Here is an 18,322-nt window from a genome sequence, read left to right on the forward strand (position 1 = left end):
ATTCTCGGTTCGACTCATCGATTAAACTGAGTTTCACCGTAAAGAGTCACGCAAAAGCCGGACTAATGTGCATGAAAGCTTCTTCTAAATAAGTCATTCAGCATGAAAAAAGCATAAAAAATGACTCATCGACTAAAGAAATAGTGATCGGCTGAGTCCAAATGCACCAATAAGTCGACTTAACGACTAAGAATGGGAATAAATGACGACAAAAACCAGATAAATAACAAAAAAATATATTGTTTAGAGGCTGAATTGTTATTTTAAACATCTTTATCAGCCCAGAATTTGACAAAAAAGGACTTTTGAAGCAGTTATTCTTTTAAAAAATCATCGTTTTTCATTAAGGTCACATTAAAGGTTGTGTTAAAAGGTTAAAACAGCTTTTGAAGCAGTTATTTTATTAACAAAGGAAGAGTTTTTCCATTTAAAAGAAGGTTTTTATTAAAGGTTGCTCCTTGAATTCGTATGATTAAATGATTAAACGTGTGTGTATTCAAAGAAAGTGTGATTAAATGGTGAATGACTATTAAAAAAGTGGAGTTTTCTCCCTTGCCCTGGTCTTTAAACCGTCAAAATTGTGACTCGGTGCTTCCAAAAGCCCGAGTCGACGTCCTCGAGTGTCTCGTTTCGTCCACGACTCAAAGATATTCACTTCACTGTCGCAGACGAGGAAAGAAAACAGAAAATATTTACATTTTAAGGAGCTGGAATCAGAGAAAATGGACTTAAAAGGCAACAAATTGATGCATTTATGGGTAAAAAATCAATAAAATCTACAATTTCATGCCAACCGAGGTGCAAGAATGTGCTGATTCTCCAGAGTACGGTTCATATTCAGTCACCGACCACACCAGTGTGAAAATGTGTCATGAGTCATCGTCCCGCGCCCCGCGTACATCAGGGGTTCCCCCCCTCTGCTGCTCGCTTCGTCTAATGTCACACATGTTTTTCTGACTCCCCACCGAAGGAAAATCTGATCATTAGTATTTTAGTTTCCATCGCTGAGGCTTTAAGTCACAGACGGTTTCATTAAAATTCCGATAATGTTGTGACCTCGTGACCTCCTGTTCCCGTCAACGGAGACGCTGACGCCGTTTTACCCGAACCGCATTTTCCCTTCTTTACATTTCTCTCTCCGCATTTTCCTTTTAGATTTCTTACTCCGCATTTTCCTTTCTTTACATTTCTCTCTCCGCATTTTCCTTTCTTTACATTTCTCTCTCCGCATTTTCCTTTCTTTACATTTCTTACTCCGCATTTTCCTTTCTTTACATTTCCTACTCCGCATTTTCCTTTCTTTAGATTTCTCTCTCCGCATTTTCCTTTTAGATTTCTTTCTCCGCATTTTCCTTTCTTTCTCCGCATTTTCCTTTTAGATTTCTTTCTCCGCATTTTCCTTTCTTCACATTTCTCACTCCGCATTTTCCTTTCTTCACATTTCTTACTCCGCATTTTCCTTTCTTTAGATTTCTTTCTCCGCATTTTCCTTTCTTTACATTTCTTACTCCGCATTTTCCTTTCTTTAGATTTCTTACTCCGCATTTTCCGTTCTTTAGATTTCTTTCTCCGCATTTTCCTTTCTTTACATCTCTTTCTCCGCATTTTCCCTTCTTTACATTTCTTTCTCCACATTTTCCGTTCTTCAAACAATCCGCCTCTAAACAGTTTGGAGGCGAGCCGTCAAATACGTTTAACAGAGTAAAAGCTCTCTGGAGAGTTAGGACACTCTGATATTTTAACTAATATGACATTTATTGAACCCGACCACAGCTATTATTATTTCTCAGCGTAGTTTAGCAGCACGTACGTCAATCTGAAACCTCTTCCCGTGTCACAGAAGTGTCACTCTGTTCCATCTAAACACCGCAGCAGCGCTCAGAGGCCGCTGCCGGTAACCGAGTTTAGGTAACGCGTTCCCAAGAGAAGGGGGGGCCCTGCGAATACGACCACATCCGCTATTATTCGATGCTTACCAAAGGGGAAACTCTGAATACACATCATCAGCCAGGTCCCGTCCCCGTATAGGTGTCAAAGTTGCCATGCTGAGGGTGTTGAGGTGAAGCGTTTTTTGGTGTTTAGCTTTTGTTTTCCTGAGAAATGGACACTGACACAGCTGAGTCACTGCGAGACTGCTCACACGTGTGGCGAATGCCCGCTCAGACACAGAGAGCGGCTCCTGAAAAGGATCACACATCAAATAAAACTGTTTGAAACAGAAATGAGGTTCATGAGGTAGAACAGTTGAAGACGGCGCGGGGAATGGAAACAATACGGTTAAATACACACGATATGACGGTTCAACAGGAAGCGTTCGCCCGCTGAAGATATCTGTGGTCGATCATCTGAAATAAATAATAATAATAATAATAAATACATACACCACCATGTTAGTGACGCTGCTGACAGCGGTTGGTCTGGCGGTTATGCTGCGTTCACTTGTAATCTGAAATCTGGAACTTCTAACTTCTGAGTCCGGCTTGCAGCGAGGGCAGATGGCACGGAGGGTTATTTCCTCTCACGCAGGCGCAGAACGTACGTGACTGTAGACACGGTGCGTTCAAGTGCCACTTTTTGGGCGAGACACAGGCGTGTTCAGATAAACTTATGGCGGAATTAAAACGATAACGCGAAGGCTTCATAGTCTGAACCAAGACGGCTTCCACACCACTTCCTAAAACATGTTTTTATAGAGTTGCTTTTATGCGATGTTGTCTTTATATCGTCTCTTTATCGTCTCCGTACCCTCTCACCTGTTCATCTTATTTATAGTGACTCCTCCGTCTCTCTACGGCTTCTTTAACGGCGTCCTGTCCTTTATCTTGATTCGCATTGATTCTGATTTGCTTTGTCTGTCAAAGCGCTTTGTAAATGTCTCTTTTTCAAAGTGCTACATAAATAAAGTTATTGTTGTTATTGTCAACAGCAGCACGTCGTCCTCGTTACCTTTCAAAATCACACCACGGTTTTCCAGAGCAGCAACTTCCACAGAAGCCGATCAACAGATGCTGCAGACGACCCGCGGACTCATCCAACGGCAGAGGAAACCTGATATGTGCTTCACTCTCTAACCGCCACTGTCCCGTGTTTGTCTTTGTCACAGATGCAACAGATGGTGAACTCCGACTCCCGGTTCGCCAGCAGCCAGCAGCCGATCGAAGCCGCGCTCGGACCCCGGAGCCAATCGGGCATGAGCCAGCAGAGTCAGCTGTCCACCATCAACCAGTCCCAGCTGGGGATCGGGGGTGGGAACTCCGTTACCCACAATTCCCCTTCACCTCCTGGAAGTAAATCCGCCACGCCGTCTCCCGCCAGTTCAGCACACGAGGACGACAACGACGACGGACTCAGGGTAAAAAACAACAACGCTGACGGACTATCTCCTGTTTCTATGAGTCACTGAGTCACACTGACATGCTGAGTGTGTGTGCGTGCGTGCGTGCGTGTGTGTGTGTGTGTGTGTGTGTGCGTGTGTGTGTGTGTGTGTGTGCAGGGTCATTATAGACCTGTTTTCCCTGTTTATCAAACACAGTGGAAATCAGCGTCTCACTGTTTTGGTATGTGTCACTGAAACGAGCACTCTGCACCAAACTGACTGTTCATGTTCTGTGGAAGAAGCGATAGACGCGGAAGAAGAGACGTGGAAGAAGCGATAGATGCGGAAGAAGAGACGTGGAAGAAGAGATAGACGTGGAAGAAGCGAAAGACGCGGAAGAAGCGATAGACATGGAAGAAGCAATAGACATGGAAGAAGCGATAGGCGTGGAAGAAGCGATAGACGCGGAAGAAGCGATAGGCGTGGAAGAAGCGATAGACGCGGTGGAAGCGATAGTAGACGTGAAAGAAGCGATAGATGTGGAAGAAGCAATAGTAGACGTGGAAGAAGCGATAGACGTGGAAGAAGCGATAGACGCGGAAGAAGCGATAGACGCGGAAGAAGCGATAGATGCAGAAGAAGCGATAGATGCCGAAGAAGCGATAGATGCGGAAGAAGCGATAGACATGGAAGAAGCGATAGACGCGGAAGAAGAGACGTGGAAGAAGCGATAGACGCGGAAGAAGCGATAGACGCGGAAGAAGCGATAGATGCGGAAGAAGCGATAGATGCAGAAGAAGCGATAGATGCCGAAGAAGCGATAGACATGGAAGAAGCGATAGACGCGGAAGAAGAGACGTGGAAGAAGTGATAGACGTGGAAGAAGCGATAGACATGGAAGTGGTAGACGTGGAAGAAGCGATAGACGTGGAAGAAGCGATAGACATGGAAGTGGTAGACGTGGAAGAAGCGATAGACGTGGAAGAGGCTAAAGACGTGGAAGAAGCGATAGACGCATTTATCTGTGATATTGACGTTAGTCCATCTTTTCACCGCGCTCACATCTTAATGTGCTTCACCGTTGTCTCGTGTGCCTGTGTGCATGCGAGTGAATCAACGCTCGCGCAGACACGTCTGGCTCTGGTTCTGACTGTAACATCGTTATCTAAACATCACTAAAGGTTTATTATGAAGTGCATTTTAATATTTTATCATATGTTTCAAACGTAGCTGCTACTGATGACGCCCAAAGGCCACGAAGTGTTCGCCACTTTCTCTAAACGGGTGCCCGTGGCAACCTGGCGACTGTTTTTTTATCGTGGAGCTCTGTTTGCACTTAATTGGATTTCATTAGCTGCTAATTAAGTGCAGCGTTTGAGCTCTGGCTCTGTTTTATCTGTAATTAGCGCTGAATTACACGCTGCGCTCGGGAAAACATCCTGTGAAAGTGTCAGCAGATCACTTCACATGCTCTTTTCTTTCCTTTATTTAAAACTATATACACATGACACACACGTGCACACAGACCACTGCAGATCGACACTAGAGAACGACTCTTAAATGCTTGATTTGCAGAGTGACAGGGGCTTTGTCTTGAAATGACAGTTGCAGTGGAAGTAATACATGTTTCCTGAGGGCGCGCTCACACTGTCCATCCGTACCGTGCCCGAGCAAGTTTCACGGGTAAAGCCTAGTTCCTTTGACCAGTGTGAGTGCAACCGTACCACGTCTAGGAGCGGCACACTTGCATTCACGCTGTCATGGAGCTGAATAGGAGGCCCAACTCCTGCTGCAAAAAACATCCCAAAACCAGGACACTGCCTTCTCCGAATGTAACCGACGTCTTTAAACACTTTGGGTTCAGTCTTTCCCCCGGTCCCACACGAACATAATGTTCCCATCGGACTGGGGTACATAAGTTTATGTACATTCATTATTCATTTAAATGATTTATCTATTGTTTTTTTTGTATATATTATTATTGGTTTTAAAGTTGACCAACTGAATTCCCTGTTTCTTGTTCTGGTTGTGAAATAACCGCGGTCCCCTCCTTGTTGTCGCCTCAGTTGGTCAGTGGAGCCGAGAAGAGGCCGGCGACGGTGGACATCGCCAAGAAACCCAAAACACCAAAGAAGAAGAAGCGAAAGGACCCCAATGAGCCGGTGAAGCCCGTGTCCGCCTACGCCTTGTTCTTCAGGGACACCCAGGCCAACATCAAGGCCCAGAACCCCAACGCCACCTTCGGAGAGGTGTCCAAGATCGTGGCCTCCATGTGGGACGGCCTGGGAGAGGAGCAGAAACAGGTCGGCCCTCCGTCCTTCACCCAGCGCGTCCACGTGCCTTTGTGCTCGCCATCACTGTTGCTGTGGCCTTAAAATATACGTGAATATGTGGAAACCATAGACTGTGAGGGGCCAAAGTGACATTTTGAACAATATTTTTGACCTAGAAATAACTGATAACTAAAAATTGATGCAAAACCACCACAAAAGGATGCAAAATGACTAAAAATAGATGCAAAACCACCACAAAAAGATGCAAAATGACTAAAAATAGATGCAAAACCACCACAAAAAGATGCAAAATGACTAAAAATAGATGCAAAACCACCATAAAAAGATGCAAAATGACTAAAAATAGATGCAAAATGACTAAAAATAGATGCAAAATGACTAAAAATAGATGCAAAATGACTACAAATTGATGCAAAACCACCACAAAAAGATGCAAAATGACTAAAAATAGATGCAAAAACACCACAAATAGATGCAAAATGACTACCGGTACAAATTGATGCAAAACCACCAAAAAAAGATGCAAAATGATTAAAAATAGATGCAAAACCACCACAAAAAGATGCAAAATGACTAAAAATAGATGCAAAACCACCATAAAAGATGCAAAAAGACTAAAAATAGATGCAAAACCACCACAAAAGGATGCAAAATGACTAAAAATAGATGCAAAACCACCACAAAAAGATGCAAAATGACTAAAAATAGATGCAAAAACACCACAAAAAGATGCAAAATGACTAAAAATAGATGCAATACCACCACAAAAAGATGCAAAATGACTAAAAATAGATGCAAAACCACCACAAAAAGATGCAAAATGACTAAAAATAGATGCAAAACCACCACAAAAAGATGCAAAATGGCTAAAAATAGATGCAAAACCACCACAAAATGATGCAAAATGGCTAAAAATAGATGCAAAACCACCACAAAAAGATGCAAAATGACTAAAAATAGATGCAAAACCACCACAAAAAGATGCAAAATGACTAAAAATAGATGCAAAACCACCACAAAAAGATGCAAAATGACTAAAAATTGATGCAAAACCACCACTAAAAGATGCAAACTGACTAAAAATTGATGCAAAACTACCACAAAAGATGCAAAATGACTAAAAATTGATGCAAAGCCACCACAAAAAGATGCAAAATGACTAAAACTAGATGCAAAACCACCCCAAATAGATGCAAAATGTGCAAAAATGGATATAAAACAATCACAGAAACCTATAAAACAACTAAAAATAGATGTAAAATAACGACTAAAAGCGACTAAAAGTAGACTTTGAGCTTGTGTGTCTTCTTCCTGCGTGTGCGCTGTTTATTAAATGAACTAAATACATTTTCTTATGTCACATCACAATACCCACAATGGAGTTTCACATTATCAATACGAGCCGTGGTCTTGTTCCTTAGTCTTGTAAAAGGCAGATGATGAAACACAGGAAACACATTTATGCTGTTTGGTTAAAGCTTAAAAGGCGTGAGAGAGGGACGGCGAGTCGCTACGTCTGCAGGGAAACATCACATCTGAGAAAACCACGGAGACCAGCGATCATTACTGCGGCTCCAACACTGAATTTTAAAGAGTTGAAAGCAGAGAAGAGTTGTCGAAGGTGTCCTGGGAATCGTTATTGTGGTTGTGTGTTATTAGGTAACTGTCGGCTGGGGGAGAAGTGAGCCCCGTGACGGTTGTATCTGTAACGGTATCACCATGATTTAGTGCACAGCTCTCACCGCACGACGCTGCTTATCCACAGCTACGTCTGACTGATAAACATGGGGAACACCGAACGGGTCCACCGGGCCTGAAACGGGTCCACCGGGCCTGAAACGGGTCCACCGGGGCCTGAACCGGGTCCACCGGGCCTGAAATGGGTCCACCGGGGCCTGAAACGGGTCCACCGGGGCCTGAACCGGGTCCACCGGGGCCTGAAACGGGTCCACCGGGGCCTGAAACGGGTCCACCGGGCCTGAAACGGGCCCACCGGGGCCTGAAACGGGTCCACGGGGGCCTGAAACGGGTCCCCTGGGCCTGAAACGGGTCCACCGGGGCCTGAAACGGGTCCCCTGGGCCTGAAACAGGTCCCCTGGGCCTGAAACAGGTCCACCGGGGCCTGAAATGGGGTGAAAAACCCACAAAGTGACCATCAAGAGATAATGACTAAAGTAAAGATGCAAAATGAATGAAAATAGATGCAAAACCACCAAAAAAAGATGCAAAACCACCATAAAAAGATGCAAAATGACTAAAAATAGATGCAAAACCACCACAAAAAGATGCAAAATGACTAAAAATAGATGCAAAACCACCACAAAAAAGATGCAAAATGACTGAAAATAGATGCAAAACCACCACAAAAAAGATGCAAAATGACTAAAAATAGATGCAAAACCACCACAAAAAGATGCTAAATGACTAAAAATAGATGCAAAACCACCACAAAAAGATGCAAAATGACTAAAGTCACACGTGTTTGTGTTTCAGGTTTACAAGAAGAGGACGGAGACGGCCAAGAAGGAATATCTGAAACAGCTGGCTGCATACAGAGCCAGTCTGGTCTCACAGGTAACACACACACACACGCACACACACACACACACACAGGCACGCACACACACACACACGCGTACTTCCACACATCTGGGGGTCAGAGAACCCGTTTACATTCACACATCTGGACCCAGAGAACCCGTTTACATTCACACATCTGGACCCAGAGAACCCGTTTACATTCACACATCTGGACCCAGAGAACCCGTTTACATTCATCAGGACCCAGAGAACCCGTTTACATTCACACATCTGGACCCAGAGAACCCGTTTACATCCACACATCTGGACCCAGAGAACCCGTTTACATTCACACATCTGGACCCAGAGAACCCGTTTACATTCATCTGGACCCAGAGAACCCGTTAACGTTCACACATCTGGACCCAGAGAACCCGTTAACGTTCACACACATGTTCTGGATGTTCCCTCCAAACGTTGGATGCGGATCGTTCAGGTTTAAGGAGTAAACGGTTCTGATTTCCTGTCTTTTCTCTCTCCAGAGTTACAACGACCCCTCTGACATGAAGCCGCCTCACCCTTCCTCCTCCCCCTCCTCTACCTCAATGTTCACCCCCAAACCTTCAGTGTACCCCGGTCACCCGGGCCAGCACCACCCCTCCAGCTCCATGTCCCACCCTCACGCTCTCCCCACCCACCAGCACCCCAGCATGTACATGCCCTACCCTCACCAGTCGCACCCTTCCCACGCCTCCAGCCCCGGCCTCAGCCCGCACCTGCCCCCTCCCCACACCCAGATGCACCCCCAGCTCCAGGCCCTGTCCTCCAGAGGGACCGTGCCGCGGCCCAGCGTCCCCCACCACGGAGGCATGTCCCTCGGCGGCATGGCGGCGGCGTCCACCCCTCCGCTCCAGGTCAGCCCCCCCCTCCACAGCCAGGCGCACCTGGGAGGGCTGCACAGTCCGCACCACCACCAGCACCACAAACACCAGCAGCTCGGCGGACACGCGCTGGGAATGACGCACTCGCCCAACATGTCACAGGTCAGTCGCACACCTTCACTGGGGGATACACCCGGCGTCCATGTTTGAACGCGTTAGGCTTTGTTGCACAACATTAATTTAATGTTATCAAGCTTATCGTTTGAATGCTGCTGCTGAGACATGGAGAAGTTGTGTTTACCGCAAACTTTTAAACACCATCAAATGACTGGATTTTCCCGCATTATGAGCTTTTCTTCTTTCTTTTTTAATTAAAAGACAGCGATTAAAGTTTATTTTCAGGCAGAGCAAGAAGAAAATATAAAAAGCTTCTATTGAGTCGATCAAACTATTGGTTTAACACACTTTTTTGTCCTCACGGGGGAAATAAATGTTAAAAAAACCCATGTTTTTGCACGCATGCTGACTTTTTACCTTATTGCGTCACTCCCACTTTGAACGCTTTACTTTGGAATTGGGAAGAACTACGGCGCGGCGATGATCCGATATGATCATTTATCGTGTTTCAATGGAATCGTACGGTGATGAAATCCTCGATCGAGACGTCCTGACGCACGAAGACGTCGTCTAAAGTGACAAAAACAAACACATTAAAGGGGCCTTCACATGCCTGCTGCCCGCTCAATACGAGGTCAGGCGCAGAGACCCCCGTAAACGGTTAAATCAATGTTAGCATCAAAACAACCGTTAGCTCGTAGAATGTTCTACGGCGCACTCCCACTGTGCGTCCGTCCCGTGCCCCGTGCTTTAGGGTCCTTGTCCCCCCCTCCAGGCCCGTTTGTACTCACACTACCTGGGCCTCGGAGAATGCTTCTTGCCACCTATACGTCATCACGCCGTAACACGTCACACGCATTGATGACGTCATGGCGATGCGTGGCTTTGTTTCCAGATCTTTCCGTAGACCTCTGAGTTTTTGTGCGTCTTGTCGACTGTTTTTGAATCTTTTCATCGACCAAATCTGCAGTAAACACTCCACCTCCGCATCACACCAACGTGAACCTTTCACCGCCATTGTTTGAAATGTCCGCGCATGGTCCCTCCTTCTTTTTTCTACGTCCCAACAGGCGCACAGGAAATGACCTCAGAACCACCGTAGGCCTCGTGCTCGTACACGTGCGCACGCTCGTGCTCGTACATGTGTAAACGTGCTTTACTAAAGCCCACCTCTCTCAGACGGGCCGCTCCTAGACGTGGTACGGTTGCACTCACACTGGTCAAAGGAACCAGGCTTTAGCTGTGAAACGTGCTTGGGCACGGTACGGATGGACAGTGGGAGTGCGCCCTTACACCGTAGACTCCTTCACGTGTTTTTTTGTGTAAACAGAAACAAACAAACACCAGGTGTAAAATGTTAAATCAGGTTAAATCACATCGAGACACGATCTGGACACGAGGCGCGGCGCCTTAATGTCAGGTGCAAATGAAGTCCCCGAGTCGGCTTTTTCCATTTCCTCGACTTAAACAGATCCGCGGAGAGGTGGATGGAGATGGATGAATACATCACACACACACACACACACACACACACACGCACACGCACACACACAGCATCAGCATTTCGTTTACGGCCCGTCGTACTGAACAGCCTTTATCGAGCTGTGCGTCCAAACTCCATTCATCATAATTATCGTGCGCGTGTAAAAACGGACGTGCGCTAACGACGGTAGCACGATACGGCGGCTCATCTTCACCCCCTGGGAGGGAAAGACACACAAACGCCACTTTATCTGCTGATGGTCACTCCATCAAACAGGAGGAAGAGAGCGACGAGACGTTAACGCACGTCTCACTTCCCATTTTATAGCCCGTAATCCCCCTTTCTCTCCTTCTTTTTGCGTATTTTTGAGCGAAACAAAGGAAAAAGTGAAGGAAGGAACTGAGAGGACACACGGACAGAGCGCGGAACTTTTTATTTTCTGAGAGAGAAATGATGGGGGAAGGGAGGGAGAGAGAGGGAGAGAGAGAGAGAGAGAGAGAGAGAGAGAGACAAAAGAGGCAGATGGGGTCTTTGTGAAGGAGTGAAGGAGAAGAATTTGCTCAACAATGGATGAATAGGTGAGGTAGAGGAGGACGGGGGAGGCGAGGGGGGAGAACCCAACCACCTGCTGTCCTCCTCTTTCTCCTCTTTCACTCACAACACTCAGATTAACTTCCCTTTCAGCCTCTCTCTCTCTCACACACACACACACACACACACACACACACACACACACACACACACACACACACACACACACACACACACACACACACACACACACACACACACACACACACACACACACACACACACACACACACGCACACACACGCACACACACGCTCTTACGGTTAGAGACATGCTCTCCTTCCTCTCCTCCTCCTCCTCCTCCTCCTCTCTTTCCTCCTCAGATGAAACAACGGTGTAATCGGTGCTGGTGCTGCTCACACGTCGTCCACTTCAGGACGGGGGACGCATTTAAACGTGACACCGTTGCTGCGACCGCATCTGACACTAAAAACCTGCGCAGGGTTTTACTTTGAGCCTTAATATCAACGCACAATGTCACGAATATAGTCACATATTTATCATATTTATTTATAAAAGAGAGAAAGATAAGAAAAGAGGAGAGAAAAGAGAGAAACAATAAGATATATAATTATATTTATATTTTATATATTATATAAAAATAAAAGTGAAAGTTGTGTTTAGTTAAAGGTTATGAAGTAAAGGTGTTTTCACTCTGCGTGTTTCCTACGGATCATTCAATCTGAGGATTTACCCAAACTTTCCTGTACCGCTCTTTTATCTCTCTTTTCTTTTATCTATTCTCTCTTTTCTCTCCTCTTTTCTCATCTTTCCTCTCTTTTCTTATCTTCTCTCTTTTCTCATCTTTCCTCTCCTCCTTTCTCTCTTTTCTTTTATCTTTCCTCTCCTGCTTTCTCTCTTTTCTTTTATCTTTCCTCTCCTCCTTTCTCTCTTTTCTTATCTTTCCTCTCCTCTTTTCTCTCTTTTCTTATCTTTCCTCTCCTCTTTCCTCTCCTCCTTTCTCTCTTTTCTCCTCTTTCCTCTCCTCTTTTCTCTCTTTTCTCCTCTTTCCTCTCCTCCTTTCTCTCTTTTCTCATCTTTCCTCTCCTCCTTTCTCTCTTTTCTCATCTTTCCTCTCCTCCTTTCTCTCTTTTCTCATCTTTCCTCTCCTCTCTTCCTCTTTTCTCATCTTTCCTCTCCTCCTTTCTCTCTTTTCTCATCTTTCCTCTCCTCTTTTCTCATCTTTCCTCTCCTCCTTTCTCTCTTTTCTCATCTTTCCTCTCCTCCTTTCTCTCTTTTCTCATCTTTCCTCTCCTCTCTTCCTCTTTTCTCATCTTTCCTCTCCTCCTTTCTCTCTTTTCTCATCTTTCCTCTCCTCTCTTCCTCTTTTCTTATCTTTCCTCTCCTCTCTTCCTCTTTTCTTATCTTTCCTCTCCTCCTCTTTTATCTTTTCTCTCTTATCAAATTCGAATGATCTTTATTAGGGTGACCATTTTCTCTTTTCCTCTCCTCTTTTCTCTCTTTTATTATGTTTTCTTTCCTCTTCTCTTTTCTTTTATCTATTCTCTCTTTTCTTATCTTTCCTCTCCTCCTTTCTCTCTTTTCTTATCTTTATCTTATCTTTCTCTCCTCCTTTCTCTCTTTTCTCATCTTTCTCTCTCTTTTCTTATCTTTCTCTCTCTTCCTCCTTTCTCTTTTCTCTCCCTCTTTTCTTTCCTCTCCTCTTTTCTTTCCTCTCCTCATCTTTTATCTTTTCTCTCTTCTTATCAAATTTGAATGATCTTTATTAGGGTGACCATTTCATCTTTTCCTCTCCTCTTTTCTCTCTTTTATTATGTTTTCTTTCCTCTTCTCTTTTCTTTTATCTCCTCTTTTATCTTTTCTTATGTTTCCTCTCATCTTTTCTTTTCTCTCTTTTCTTATCTTTTTTTTTATCTTTCCTCTCTTTCCGTTTCTTTCCTCTCCTCGTCTTTTATCTTTTCTCTCTTCTTATCAAATTCGAATGATCTTTATTACCATGACCATCTCATCTTTTCCTCTCCTCTTTTCCTCTCTCGTTACTCTGTCGTGCGTTAACGTGTTGCGGATGTTCGCTGCTCCGTTTCTCCGCTGTTAAAAACAAGCGTGCAGCGGCGGCGTGCTCGTCCTCGTCCTCTAGCTCAGGTCCACGAACTGATTTACGTTTTGCCTCGCGCGTGCGTCACCTATTTAACGTGAACACACACGTGCGTCTCTCTCTCCGTCTGTTTCCCGCTCTTTCTTTAATCACGCTTGTTGTCGTTGTTGAACCTCAGGGCTACCACCACGCTCTCCAGTCCGACTACCAGCAAATGGGCGGAGGGATGCTCAACGGAGGAGGCGTGATGTCATCATCAGTGGACTACCACCACCAGCTGGGTCGACACACGCCCAACCACCACCCCTCTCTGGACTGGAGCACTGATTACCATGGCAACGGGTAGGTTATTTCTAACCATACCCAGTAAACACCTTTGCACGGGTTACTCCCATCTGTGTCCTCACGCTGCGTCTCTCCTCTCGCCCCGCAGCGGTCTGCAGAGAGACAAACCGCTCTATCTGAGCTAATCTCAGGACGACGCCACGCCAAAAACTTCAACCAAGCCCTTCGACTGCCACACCGTCTCTACCTGCACCCCCCCCCCCTCCCCCCCGAGGACTCAACAGACCGCCTCAAACTCCAGCACTTCAATCAAAAGCCCACGTATAAAAAAGAAGAACGGGACATTTCTGCGGATTAGTGACGGCACCGCTCGCGGCGCTTTTGGGACCGCTCTTTAGTTTTCAACGGGCGAGAGTCGTGGATGATCTCCGGTGCCTCGTAGGGCTGCGCCTAACGATTAATTCACCCCGGATAAATATCAAAAAGCTCATATTTAAATACTTTATTCAAGCATCTTCTCTGGAAAAGGAACAAACGTGTCCCTGAACTTGAGAATCAGTGTTTTTAACGTCCAAAATGTCTGATTTTAATCCTTAAATCCAACGTTTTTCTTCAGTTAAATTTTATTTACAGCGCCAAATTGTGACAAAAATGATCTAAAGACACTTAACAAATAGGTCCAGACGAAACTCTAAGATTTACAGAGACCCAACAATTCCTCCATGAGCATCAGAGAGTTTTCCTTTGCACGTCTGTGACGGTAAACTGAACGTCTTTGAGACATTCGAGGACACTTATCCTCATTTTACGACATTTTATGGACGAAACAACCAGTTGATAAATCGAGGAAATGCTCGACAGATTGAACGATAATGAAGATAATTGTTATTTGCAGCCCTGTTATTTACATTTCGCGACCTGGGGGCGGAGCAACGCGGGCTGGAGCCAGACTGGGAGGAAAGACACGGAGCGTCTGAGGAGCAGCGGCGTTCATTCACGGGCGAAACCGCCCCCTACACTGTACATTTACTGACATTTCACTGTCTGCCGCCGCTGTCCGCCCTGCGACACTCGCGTCAGTGTCGGATGAACGCGGAGTCGAGCCGTGCCCCGCGGTGGGAACGAGACATCCGCCTCTTCTACGGGGACGACGGGCCAGCGTCGAGAACAGGAAGTACTTTCCTCCAGCTTCTGCGGAGGCGTGAAACACGATAACAGGTGTAAATACTCCAACCGCCCTCAGAAAAAAGGGGATATTTTGTCTAATTTCTCATTTTCTGCCCTTATAATAAGCCCTATTTTGTAAAGATGGTGTTTACCGTCGGTGTAAATCGCTGTAACATAATAGTTCGAGCCAACTTGTTCGATGTCACAGTCGCCGTATCCTCCCACGGGCCAAAGTCAGGAGACGTCGGCGCACAAAAGATAGGTCGATAACCAAACTCAACGGGTTTTTATTCTCTTTTTTTTAATTACACAAATATAAAACCCCCTGGATTCGATGCGGCGTACGCACCAAAGTCCCGCGCGCAGTCCGCAGAGACAGTGAAGCCTCCGCGGAGTGAAAATGACGCCGGATTCACCGCGCTTTCACTCAGCTCCAGACGAAAGAGGTGGAACAGCGCCCCCCTGAGGCAGTTTGTTGCCTTTTAACCAGGCGCCGGCTGTAATACATAAATGTGTACGATTATATATTAAAAAAAAGACGTTTTCATTGTTCTTCTCCCGCGGCGAGGCTCAGATCTGAAGGGTACGAATCCGATGTATTTTAGTCTCTTAAAAAAAAAAATAATGAAATGATTCTTTTGTTGGAGGGGGGGTGGAAACAAAAAGCCTCCTCTGTGCGATGACGGCTCCTCCTCCCGGCATATGTCTGTGGATAATATTGATTTGGATCCAAACCGTGTGTGTGTGTGTGTGTGTGTGTGAGGTGTTAATGAGGAGGACCGCGGACCGCTCAATTGGGTCGCACGGCCTCTTCTGTCATCTCTACGTTCTCCGCGCACGGACGCTATTTAAGAAAACTATAACTGTTGCTGGGTTGGCTGTGTTTTAATGTTGCTTTTTTTTTTAATCCAATCACGTTTTGTTTTAGTGTTGATGATGATGATGATGATGATGATGATGATGATGATGATGAGGGACGCATCTCTCTCGCTCTGTATCTCTTTGTATTAATGTGTTTTATTTGGCAGATGAAACGACTCTGGGCAACAACAACCGTGAAGATTTTTCTTATTTTTAGATTCTAATAATGTGTTTGAGAATAAAGTCGGTGCTGCATTGATGTGCAGCCATTACTCCCCCCAAAAAACGCCTCTTTTCCTCCTTTTTGTTTGTGTCTCCACAGTTTGTGACAGTCAGACTCTAATTAACGGCACATAATGATGTAAAGAGAAAACCTTTAGCGTCGCGCGGCGCTCTGTGTCCGTGTCCTGGCCTTTGCAGGTTTTTTTACGCAGCTGTAATTGGGAAACAAATGTCTTTGAAGTCTGAGACAATCTGTGTTTTTAACCTCCTGTTAGCCGCGGGCAGATGTCGTCCAAACACTGTTAAATCCCATCGCAGTGGTTCCCGACACTGTTAGCGTGTGTGCTGCACAGAGCTGCAGCGCCGCATCCATTAGCAGGGACTATTATATTTCATTCATTTGCAACTATTTTTATAGTCAGTTAAACATTTTGAGTCATTTTCTAATACAAAAAAAGTCCAAAGTATTGTAAAAAGTGACATTTGGACCTGATGAAAAGTCAGATAATCTCCACAGCTACTAGATTTAATTCTGTACGTTAATATTTGCGACCAAATTGCAGTAAAATATGAACAAAATCAGTAAATTTAATTTGGACTGTAACGTGGGGTGACCAGACGTCCTCTGTGTTCACTGCGACTAAAAGATCAGAAAATGGAAAATAGGAATAAAGGTAAAAATGGAAATTGTTGACAAAACGAAACGTTTAAATGTGCACCCAAGTGATAAGGAAGTGTAATAGATTTAAAATTGGTAAAAAATCATAAAAAAATCAAGAATATTAGTCTTTACGTTGCACAAGTGGTTTGACTTCTCCAGGTCAAAAGATAAAGAAGCGTAAAAGATTTAAGATTTGTAAAACAAATCACAATAAAATAGATTATTCAAAAGCAAACCTTGCAATACGTGATGAATATTAGTCTTTATGTTGCAAAGGTGGTTTGACTTCTCCAGGTCAAAAGATAAGGAAGAATATAAAATTTAAGTTTAGCTAAAAAAAATCATAACTCATAAAAATAACCATTAAAAATGTGATACAGGAGGAATATTAGTCTTTACGTTGCACAAGTGGTTTGACATAATTCAGTAAAATGGTTTAAACGCATAATTGTTATTTATTCTGAATATCAAATGCATGTTGAACATCAAACTGACTTAATACTGGTCGTGTTTTGCAGGTTTTTACGCCTCTAAACCAAAATTATCCCCAGATTTTGTCACTTTAATGTAATAAACGTGCCTTTTTTTAAAAGATAACAGAAGTAGAAAGACTTTTAATGCGAACATTTAATGTCCTCTTGCAATAACCTTTAATAATAACCTTTAATAATTCACACATGTCACCCCTGAACTACAATAATGTTTCATAATGGAGGACAGAAAAGTAGAATACAACAGAAATAACTTGTTTAAACTCTTTAAATACTTTATACACAAATGTAAATTCTCAAAAACGTTTATGCATTTGTTTTTAAATAAATTCACCTTTAATTTGCTTCATTAAAACTTATAAAATCAATGAAATCTCTGTTGCTTTATGACTTTTGTAGCTGCATTTGAATATTTTGCACTTAGCTTAGCGGTTTCCCAAGATCTCGCGAGATTTTGTTACTGAGCCAGAACAAGGTCCCAAACAACGCTAGTTTTCTCCGGATGTCTTTGTCTGAAAAACGCCATTTTAGTGTCAGAAAGTTCTGGAGAGATGTAGCTTGTGTTAAAACAGGTCAAGTACTCACCTCAGCGATTATGGGCCGAATAAATCCATCATAATCTGTGTTCACGTTCACTTCTCCGACCGGAATCAACAGCCGTTAGTCTCCTGAAGGACCGTTGCCGTGACGACACACAACCGGAAATGACCGAGAGTTTTTATTTATTTTATTTATTGAAAAGATTTAATATGAAAATACATTTTCTTACATGTCCCAGAGTTAAACACAATGCTAAAAATTTATTCATAAATTTATAAATAATAATAATAATTATAACGTAAATTAAAATGTACAAAACATGGCAAAAGGAATTAAATGAGGAATAAAAAACGTTAAACTAAAGGAGTACATTTGAAATGCCTAAATAATCTCATCGTTTTTGCCAATATATATATATATTTATATATTAGAGTTTTAATCCATAGTTTCTGTTGGTAAACTTGGTTAACGTTGTTCCTGCGCAACATCAGCATGCTAGCATTGTTGTTGTTAGCATGTTGCTAGCATACTTTAGCATGTAGCTGTGTCTAAATACAGCCTCAGAACCACTAACATGCAGTGGACTTGATGTTGTCTCGGTCTCATACAAGAAAAGACTGATTTATTTTTTTTTACATCATTATTGTAACTGGTTTTAACATCTACGGCTTCAAATGCACCAATAACTTCACTCATTTCTAATTTTACACGTTTGTTTTGGGGATAAATGCTGATTTCAGTCAATACATTTTATGTTATTAGGGTATTACATAGAAAAAATAAAAATAAAAAAGGGAACTTATATGTAGCACCTCGTAGTTTGGACTAATTTAAAGC

At 43.9% G+C, this 18,322-nt stretch overlaps 1 protein-coding gene across 1 annotated transcript in view; it reads left to right on the top strand.

Moving 5' to 3' along the window:
• tox (thymocyte selection-associated high mobility group box) overlaps window positions 1-14,184 on the top strand; it is a 48,274-nt gene extending 34,090 nt beyond the window's left edge. The window contains exons 5-10 of the mRNA XM_083928089.1: window positions 3,104-3,352; window positions 5,383-5,619; window positions 8,104-8,184; window positions 8,673-9,173; window positions 13,437-13,600; window positions 13,692-14,184. Coding sequence (XP_083784215.1) covers window positions 3,104-3,352; window positions 5,383-5,619; window positions 8,104-8,184; window positions 8,673-9,173; window positions 13,437-13,600; window positions 13,692-13,728 — 1,269 coding nt within the window. The 3' untranslated portion in view covers window positions 13,729-14,184. The remainder of the gene's footprint in view (window positions 1-3,103; window positions 3,353-5,382; window positions 5,620-8,103; window positions 8,185-8,672; window positions 9,174-13,436; window positions 13,601-13,691) is intronic.
• The last annotated feature ends 4,138 nt before the right edge of the window (window positions 14,185-18,322 follow it).

This window comes from Echiichthys vipera, assembly GCF_963691815.1.
Source record: "Echiichthys vipera genome assembly, chromosome: 15".
NCBI lineage: Eukaryota > Metazoa > Chordata > Actinopteri > Perciformes > Trachinidae > Echiichthys > Echiichthys vipera.